The sequence below is a fragment of the Aplysia californica genome, unplaced genomic scaffold (genome assembly GCF_000002075.1).
Source record: "Aplysia californica isolate F4 #8 unplaced genomic scaffold, AplCal3.0 scaffold00362, whole genome shotgun sequence".
Taxonomy (NCBI): Eukaryota; Metazoa; Mollusca; class Gastropoda; order Aplysiida; family Aplysiidae; genus Aplysia; species Aplysia californica.
In genome coordinates, this window is record NW_004797632.1 from 628550 (window position 1) to 639092 (window position 10543).

The window sequence follows — 10543 nt, forward strand, 5'->3', positions numbered from 1 at the left end:
TCTCTCTCTCTCTCTCTCTCTCTCTCTCTCTCTCTCTCTCTCTCTCTCTCTGTCTCTGTATCACACAAACACACAAAAACATTTGATCAAGAACAAATTAGTGTCAACAGTAATACTGAAAAGAAATAGAACAGAAAGAAACACAAGAGCTTCATCCCATCCCCACTTGCAGTAAAGATATATGTTAGATTGGGAACAAAAACATACAGTATCTCGTGCTGTCAGAAATCTCCATGCAAGTGAATGCAACTTTTTATTGAAACATTACTTTTTAGGGGTCGTAATATTGTGCGACAACAAAATGGATTTCAAACCATGATAAGAAAATATTTTAAACAGTATTTGCATAGCGCATATTCCCATTTAAAAGCTTTATATGAAATTTACAATCTACCGTTTTCTGACAAACTGTCATTAAAGCAAAATGACAGCAAACTGAACAAACAAATGCAAGGTCAAGGAGGCAATAAAGATACACAAGTAAAGAATTTAACAGTTAGGCTACTTATGTGAGATGTGAGGCAGCTTGGTGAAATCAAGTACTTGACAAAACAATAAAATCAAAGAAAATGGCATTTTTTTTGGCGTTGGGAAATTTTAAAAAAATGTTCTTCTTTTGGCTCAACACCTTTTATGTCCTTTTAGACTAAATAAAACTGCATTTCTCTGTAGATGTTACAGAAAAACGTTTATTAAAGGCACGAAAAACATAAATTTCCAGTTTCCAAGGACTCACAAACTTTGGAAGTCACCAAACTTTAGGGGCCATTTTCTCGATAATTTATTTACCTCTCATACTAGACAACTCCCACCTCCTTCCCTTGTAAATATCTCGACTTCTATTCGAGATAGATGGGTATTTTTTTTTGCTAAATGCAAGAAAAATGAACAAGCTTTAAGATGATATTACTAACTCTATATGCCCAAAAACTGACCATCATCTGATTCCACCATAGTCATGACGCGGCGTGACTCAAATGACATGCTCACTCAAGCAAGACATCTAACATGCATCCTCACACTTTCTCAGGCAAGCATGCACACATTTAGACAAGCATGCACACAAATAGACAAGCACTCACAAATACATACACAAGCATAGTTTTAGTTTTAGATACATACACAACCATAGTTTTAGTTTTAGATACTTACACAAGCATAGTTTTAGTTTTAAGTAAGACTTTTACGGCGCTCGTAACTGCATAAGGTTATATGAACGCGTACAAAAGCATATGCACACATTTTATATACATGTTATCTTTTGACTTACATGAAAATGCAACACACGCATGGGTCAGTAGGTGAGGACTGTAGCACATGACGTGACATACTTACACAGTGCACAAACTTAGACGCAACTCACACACACACACACACACACACACACACACACACACACACTCACACACACACACACACTCACACACACACAAACAAACACACACATACACATACATACACACACATACACACACACAAACCCCATAGACACACACACATATATACACAAACACAAGTACAAACACATAGACATACCCGTACACAAAACACACACCTACAACAAACATGCACAACAAAATTTCCAAACAAGCATCACTTGCATGCACTGTTGTAAACACCTGGATGAAATTTGGTTAAGTTTGTAATATGAACAATGTGACATGCTGATGATGAGGAACCAAACTCTGCATTAGCTTTAGTTTGCTCTGAATCCTTGAATATCTGTGATTTGAAATAAACCGAAGCTGCCCTTTTTAAAACATTTTCTGCCTCCATCAACTCATTTTTCGTCACCTAGAGGACGGGTCACTTCTACCGCCTCTGTCTGTGGGCCAATCAGGGCTAAGTGAGACACAGCATTCCACAAGAAAAACTGTGATTCTGGAGAAAATAATCTTCCCCACATGGTAGTTAAACTCATGTCTTTTTTGTGCCTATCCATCGCACAACAGATGTGCAAAAATAATTTGAAGTCATGATAAGGAATCACCACACCATGTCACATAACTCATTCAAGAGAAAGAGAGAGATGTGCATTTTCATCATTCCAGAAAATCAGAATTCTCAAACTCAAACAGTGGAAGGTAGATTGAAAATTTAGCAAAAACATTCTCAATCCACTCTTCATATGCAGAAAACCATCCAGTAAATTATGTTCTTTTTTTCCTCAGTTTGCTGCCGCAGTTATCAGGCTAGGGTTTCCAGCATGCACCTCAAGGCACCAGCACAGAAGTGCTCCACGCAGCACCGGCATAGCAGTGCACACCAACACAGCACTATCATACCAGTGCACATCAGTGCACCACGCAGCACCAGCACATCAGTGCACACCTACACAGCCCCAGTACACCAGTGCACAGAACCAAGCATCTCCAACACAGCACGAGCACAGCTGTGTGCCACCAGCACTAGCAGAGCAGTGCACACCAACACAGCCCTAACACACCAGTGCACACCAACACAGCCCTAACACACCAGTGCACTGCACAGCATCAAGCATCTCCATCACAGCACCATCACACCAGTGCACTGCACAGCACCAAGCATCTCCATCACACCAGTGCACTGCACAGCACCACGCAGCACCATGACAGCAGTGCACACCACCAGCATCCACTCACTCACCCTTCAGGTCAAACGCCTTCACCACCTCGGCCCCTATACTAAATCCTGCGGACCCGTAGTTCATTGAGCTGGGGAAGCAGTGAGAAGAACATCACGATGAAACAGAAAGCATGGACAGCCCGCCACGTTATACTGATCGTGTGCACAGGATGAGACTAACACAAAACTGAAAGTCGCACCTAAATTTCATTCAGCATCGAATGAAACGCAAAGAGAATTACGGCTTGTAATTCAAAATGAATGGTACCCATATAACATGAAAACAGGTTACGACTTTCAATGCATATATATATATACATATATACATATCACATCATGTGCACATCCTTTTATTTTAATAGAGGTCTGGAAGAAGCATGCTACATTTTAAATATTTATGCTCTCATGCATCAGTTATAACAACGCTGTAACTCCCAAAGCAAGATGTGGAGCCAAAGACTGTGAGTGATGTGATGACTACATCAATCGTTTCAACTCCTGTTGTGCGATCCCAGAGGTCAACCCTTGTAAAAGGCCTTCTTCTTCTACTTGTTGTTGTTGTAGTTGTTGTTGTTGTTGTTGTTTTGTTGTTGTTTTGTTGCTGTGTGTGTGCGTGTGTGCATGGTAGCCTATCCATTCAAACTGTTTGGAGCCCCGGAGAGCGTGCTCTTCGCCAGGGCCACCACCTCTCTTGGATAGCGGGTGAGGCAGTCCAACCTCTTTGAATCCTCCCCAAAGAGATGCTACCGCCTGTTGTTGTTGCTATTGTTGTTGCTGTTGTTGTTGTTATTGTTGCTGTTGTTGTAGTAGTAGTTGTTGTAGGCTGCCAACAACAATTCACTTTAAGCACGCTAAGTATTGCCTTTTTCATGAAGGTAGAGCAAAGCATCGGATTTTTTTTACTTACTCAAGGTAGGTAAAAAGGTTATGTAAGGTTAAACAAATCTCTGGACATTGCATAAAATCCAGTGATTATGATAAGTGTGTGCCCTGCACACAAAAAAACATTTCACAAGCAGACCATGGAACAAGATTTTCAGCTATTCGTCTGTGCTAGCTGTTTGGTAACCTAAGACCTGAAAACATTTATGTGTGACAATCCGAGAAGTAAAAAAATTTCAATAAATCTTTACAAGCATCTTCCGAAAACTTGCAATGCAAATCATTTAGAGCTATGTTTACACAGGAGTAAGTTCTATATGAAAAAAAAAGATTTACATTATTACCGTATAGCAAAAACATAGTGAAATTGGCAGGATGTGGAAATCTTTTCATTACGCACGAATTTTCTTATGTATGAGTTTTAAATACAAAAAATAATTGCAGGTATAAGAAAAAATTTGAAACTTAAAAATCTTTTCACTATTCACATATATTTTTTCAGTAGGGGTTTGCTTTAAGCACGTTGGACCGAATTATTATTACTTTAATTGAGAGTTGTGTTCACCTGAGAGATCGCACCCATTTGTTGAGGAATCTATCGCAAAGGACTTAGGCTACTCACAGTCTTTGGTGCACCACAATGCGGTTGGACTAAAACAAAGGATAACTCACCCAAATTATCGAAGCCATGAGTAATCTCATGACCAATCACCATACCAATGCCACCATAGTTCATGGAGCTAGAGGAGGGGGAGTTTAATTAAAGTTCAGTAACGAAAAGCGTCTTGACGGGGTAACGGTCATCTTGGTGTAGGGAAAGAGCAAGACGCAGGCAGAATTGCATACAGACGTATATCAAAGGCCACCAAATATGACTTACTTCTATATGCAATACTGCCCGGGTAGACCAACATATAGAAACAAAAGAGAAAGAAAGAGACAGAGAGGGAGAGGAAAGAAGTAAGGATTTCAGTAGTGCCCTTCAGCCACCCACAAGAAGGGATTGGACTGAGAAGTACGCAGAGAGGTAGATATCAAGTTGTAACCGATGCCTGAAAGCCTGAATATACCTCGTTTCTACCCATTTAGACAAAAATGACTGATATGATGAGCAACCTCCCTCTTTCCTTCACATTTGTAAAATTCTCTACAACACTCAACTATTCTCATTGATTTCTATACATATATAATATGCTAACGCAAGTTACTCAGGATGCATTAATTTTGTATCAAAAGATTATTGAGGCTAGTTAGGTAGAACAATTGTATTCATTGCTAAAGAAAATGCAAAAAAAAACCCCTTCTTTTTCAAACCAATGCTCAGGACACAGCTACCGATAAAAAGTTCTGAGCAACTTTGAGGAGGAGAGAAAAGTGTTTTGTTTTGTTTCCACGAAAAGTTGAAACTCTGGGGTGCAAAGAGGAAACATTTTATTCTGCTTGCTTTAATTTCTTTTATACCCAAGTTTTGACTAGTCATTTTACAACAAAGACCAACGACAACAAAATCCCCATGATAAAATAAGGAAATGAAATTGCCCCTCTTCAACCAGGGTTCAAATTTCAATTCACTAAATGAAAAGGGGAATAAAATAAAAGACACGATTGAGAATGGGACACTTGTGTGCTTTCACGAAGCAATAATGTTCTTTCTGGTTAGGTTAGATGATGGCGTCGGGAGATCAAAGATGTCTTGAAATAAAAAAGTTCAACATAAAAGGGGTATTGGGTAAATCTAGTCCTCTCACAAAATGAGATAAAAGTCTATATTGAGAATCGAAACCATTATCCTGAAAATATATTATATTCTTTCCAGCTGTATCCTTTTAAACAATGAAATAATATTTTCACACTTATATTGAAAAAGCTTCCATCAAAATTTCAATGGGTGCAGTCTCATTAGTGTAATCTTCACTTGAGCTGTTACACAGCACAACTGAAATAATTGGACTACCATTGTGAAAGGTCAGCGGAACCAGTAGGAAAATAATGTGTTCGCCTTTCTTACTTTACTTTTACTTTTTCATCCTCTGTTGCCGTTAAGCAGCAAGGGGAGATGCAGTTTTCTATGGTAGGCCAGCTCCGCAGCTATTTCAGTTGTGATGTTATGTTTTCTTAGGGTTTCCTTGGCCCCCTCGATCCACCTTTTGCGTGGCATAAGAGCCTTGAAAACATGAACTTTCAATCAAAATGTGGAGGGACTTAGGTAAGTGCAACATAGATAAGTGTGACATAGGTAGGGGTTTACCTGGAATAACCTGGATCATACACTGGAGCTTGAAGGAAAGCAGCGGGGAAGACTGAGGAAAAGAGAACGCAGGAACGGGTTATGCAAAAAACAGTACAAGTCTAATTTTAGAAAAAAAAAATCAGGGTACTAGCCCTTTACCAATGACAGTACCTGTAGAATATCCCTTCTGAATCAATCAGGTGAAAAACCAACTAGGTAATTCACAATCTGTGTTTTTATTAAATGAAAACAAGTAAAGATCAAAGTTAACAAAAAACACCCCGTTTCAAATACGGTAAGTCATGGTAGAAGTAATGTAACTTAGCCTGTTTCTCCCTTGACCTCTTCACATGTTATAATTGATTTTTATAGTTTTCGGCCAACTCTGAAAAGGTGTAGATGAGTAATTCTGAAAGCGGAGCATTTCAATCAGTGGTGAAAGAAAAGAAAGTGGTAGGAAAGAAAGAAAACAGAAACATTTATTCATTTCTTTTTTTGCAGACATTTTAAAACGCTTCTATAATCTCGCAGCGTTCCAATGCAGAAGTGCCCATTTTAACATTTTGTGAATGACTTAATTTTGCGAATATCTTTGAAAATTGAGAAAATCCCAATTTAAGTCGGGCGGGAAAAACCCCCCAACCATTTAAAATATAATATTGCTAAGGTGTGCATTTAGAAAAAGAGCGTTATTTTTATTCATTATTACACTTTTAAAGAGTTATTTCCTCCGTTGATTACTTTAAGTTTCAAAAATACTCCCAACACCCCAATTTTTCCATCTGCCATAAGTGTGCAGATATGAAAACAACTAAAATGAAGCAAGCAACAGCTGTAGTATTACAGATGAAAAAAGAATTTATGTATGCATGTGAACACGAGTACATTTATGAATGTGCACAGGTTTGTAAATGTACAGCAATAACAACAGCAATAACAACAGCAATAACAACAGCAACATCAGCAGCTACAGCAGCAACATCTACAACAGTCTTTCATCACTCACTGATTTCATTGTCCAGCACATTATAGTGGGCGTTGACCGTGGCAGGATGGATGTCCCACCTGAAGAGAAGGGAAACGGCAAAAACAACAAATCATTAGTGGCTATCCTTACGCTACTTACTCGCAGCTAACAAGTGAATTGATAGCATTTTCAATTTGTTTCATGATCCCAAATGTCCATCTCTGTCAGTAAATCTCTTCTTCACTCCTTCATTTCTTCCAGGGAAAGCTTTTCCTTGTCCTGAGCAAGCCTATTCCTACTTCTGACGTCTGTAAAGTGGACTTTTCTTTGTGCGAACAATCATTGTTATTTGTTGTATTTCATGTGGTTCTCTCTCTCTCTCTCTCTCTCTCTCTCTCTCTCTCTCTCTCTCTCTCTCTCTCTCTCTCTCTCTCTCTCTCTCATCCCTCCTTGAGTCAACACAGATGACCTCAGAAAATTCAGGTAAGTGGCTATTCTTAACGTTGCAAAGTGATGTTATCCGTCAATGCTTAGTATCAAATTCTCAACCTTTCGAAAGCAAATTCAACACATAAATTGATTCAACAGTCAAAAAGACACAAAGCTTCATCACTGTCATTTACCCCCCTGAAAGTTCACACAACTTCATAGTAACTCATTTCACCATTCTGCTTTTTCTAAACCACTGTTTGATCCCTGTAGGTATGTACAGCGTTGCAGACTGTTAGCTGCATATGTGTCACGTTGTGGTGGAATCAGGCGCTCCTCAAATTTTGGGCATATAGTGTTATTAATACCAGCTTAAAGCTTGTTTATTTGTCCTGCTTTTGGCCAAAAAAAAAAATCCCTCTCTCTTGAATTAAAGTCGAGATATTTGCAATTGGAGGAGGTGGGGTCGCCTGGTATGAGAGGTAAAACTGACGAGAAAACGGCCACCAAAGTTTGGTAATCTCCAAAGTTTGAGAGTCCTTGGAAACTGGAAATGTACGTTTTTCATACCTTTAATTAATGTTTTTTTTGGTTAAATTTACACAGAAATGCATTTTTAAGAGGGCATAAAAGGCGCTTAGCCAAAATAGAAAAAAAATAAAAATTACCCAACACCCAGAAAAATGCTGGGTTTTTTTTTTCATTTCATTGTTTTGATGAGCACCTGATTTCACCACGCTGCCTCACATATCACTCTCATTTTACTCACTTTGATTTGTCCTTGGGCTCCCTCAGTTTCTTCACATTCTCCAGAGTCACAAAGAGCTTGTAGTCTCGAATTGTCTCCATGTATTTGCCTTCATCAGCAGAAATCTGTTGTAATACAATTAATACTCTTGTTGTTGTTGTTGTTGTTGTTGTTGTTGTTGTTGTTGTTGTTGTTGTTGTTCATATTATTATTTCTTTTATTATTATTAATATTATTATCAAAGGTGTAACTTTTTATAATTATTTTTACTAACACTATTATTACCACTGTTATTATTATCATCATCATCATCATCATCAGAGAAAGAGGAGGAGGAAGAGGAGGAGGAGAAGGAGGAGGAGGAGGAAGAGGAAAGTGGTTGTCTTACACAGGCAGACATCTTGGAGAGTATCATAACACTATTTTTAAAATAAAAATACAAGGGATGCTGTGAGAAGTGGTAGTTAAAACAGGTGATTGTCTTGAACAATTGACCGTTAAAATAGGTTAGACTGAATCTGAACCCCCCCCCCCCACCCCCCCCCCCCCCCAAGAAATACCCCCACAACAGACAAATGTGTCACGACATGTTGGAACCAGGCACTCGACAATTTTTAGGCATACAGATTTATTGGTAAAATTTTAAAGCTCGTTTATTTGTCTTTCTTTCGGGGATAAAAATACCCATCTATCTTAGATAGAAGTCGAGATATTTTCAATTGAAAGATGTGGGGTAAACTGTTATCTGGGGTAAAATTAGCGAGTAAATGGCTGCCAAAGTTCAGTAAAATGGGAACTTCTGTAGCATTTTCAGTAAAATTAACATGCTAATGTACTTTTGTATGGACATAAAAGGTGTTGAGCCCCCCAAAAACCCAAAATTCGACAAAAATTGCCAAACTGGAGAAAAAAATGCCTTTTCCTTAAATTTAATTATTTTGACGAGCGCCTGATTTCACAACGCTGCCACACAAGTAAAAACAGGAATGTCTGCAAACCTTCTGGTACAGAGTGTTGAGCCTGTCATCCTTCAGCAAGTAGTCTGGGTATCCGATCTTGTTGCCCATTTGCTTGAGCTGTTGAAATAGATGGATGGATGGATGGATGGATGGATGGATGGATGGATGGATGAATGGATGGATGGATGGATGGTTGGATGGATGGATGGACGGATGGATGGATGGATGGACGGATGGATGGATGGGTGGGTGGGCGACTGGGTGGACAGATGGATGGGCGGACAGATAGTTAGACAGACAGATGCATAAAAACGTAGATAGATGGATAGAGAAATTATAGGCCTACATTAGAAATTGTCAAAGATGGCTACCCATTGTCAAGGATAAAAATATTTGTCTTATACAGGTGGATGTCTTGTCTTACACAGTGTAAATGTCATGTAAAAAGTCCTAGGGGAGAAATGGGAAGTGGCTGTTTGTACAGATGGTTGTCTTATGCAGATGGCTATCAGAGCAGGTTCGATTGTAACAGATGAACATATGTAAATTAACATCCAAGAGAGAGAGAGAGAGAGAGAGAGAGAGAGAGAGAGAGAGAGAGAGAGAGAGAGAGAGAGAGAGAGAGAGAGAGAGAGAGAGAAAGAGAGAAAGAGAGAATGAAAGAGAAAGAGAGAGAATGAAAAAGAGAGAGAGAATGAAAGAGAGAGCAAAAGAAAAAGAGATGGATATTATGCACATCATCCTATCCTCACTTTCTCATTAGCCTTCTCCTTGGTGTCTTTCCCCATCCAGTTGTTTTCTTCCAGCAGTTCCCTGAAGGCCACTGTCAGGTCCTGAATCATTGTCTTCATCTACACAGAGATAATAGATAATGATAATAATTATAATAATAATAATAATAATAATAATAATAATAATAATAATAATATTTTTAAAAATATATATTCATAATAATCATAATAATCATAATAGTTAATTTTAGTAAGAGTTTTACGGCACTCGCAACACAATAAGGTCATATAAGTGCCGAAGATAAGAGGTGTTTCTAAGAGAGTAACAAACACAAAATAGAAGGAGGGGAGAAAAGGACGACATATGTTTGATAGGAAAGAAGGAGCACCCGCCAACCACCCACAATAATAATAATAACAATAATAATAATGATAAATGACATTTACATAGCGCTCAACCCCAATTAAAGTACACCGGCTCTGAGCACTTTACAATACAATACTGTGAACAACAGTAACATAAAACTTTGTGTTCTGACCAAAAGAAATAAACAAATAAATAAATAAACATATGAATGAATGAATGAATGAAAGAACGAATTTATTAAAAACAGATAAAATAAAATAAAAAATAAAAGGAAACCTCATGAACAAATACAAAAAATAAATAGGGGCCTACAGTTCTATTTGCCACTTTTACAGTGCACTATTTCTGAACTAAGCTCAAAAGTGTCTTTCTCAATGCTGCATCAAAGAGACCACCTAGATGAGCACCATGTCACGAGACAGAAAAAAAACAAACATTTAGGACATTAGATTATATTAGAATAGCACTTATTCATTTATTTACATATAAGGTGCTAGTAACAAATTGTGAAGCGTGCTGACAAAATGAGTTACTTCTCCGATTCTAGTCCTATGGAAATGGACACATCACGCTTTAGGTGAAATTTTTACAGTTTATAAGTAAGTTTGAAATAATAAAAAACATGG

At 38.1% G+C, this 10543-nt stretch overlaps 1 protein-coding gene across 1 annotated transcript in view; it reads right to left on the reverse strand.

Annotated features, from left to right (window-relative positions):
* The window catches only part of LOC101853869 (endothelin-converting enzyme homolog), a gene marked incomplete at its 5' end in the record, with an annotated part of 35357 nt that overhangs the window by 8395 nt on the left and 16419 nt on the right, over nt 1–10543 (reverse strand). The window contains 6 exon segments of the mRNA XM_013085281.2: nt 2626–2693; nt 5735–5786; nt 6723–6781; nt 7882–7985; nt 8859–8936; nt 9572–9670. Of these exon segments, the coding sequence (XP_012940735.1) occupies nt 2626–2693; nt 5735–5786; nt 6723–6781; nt 7882–7985; nt 8859–8936; nt 9572–9670 (460 nt within the window).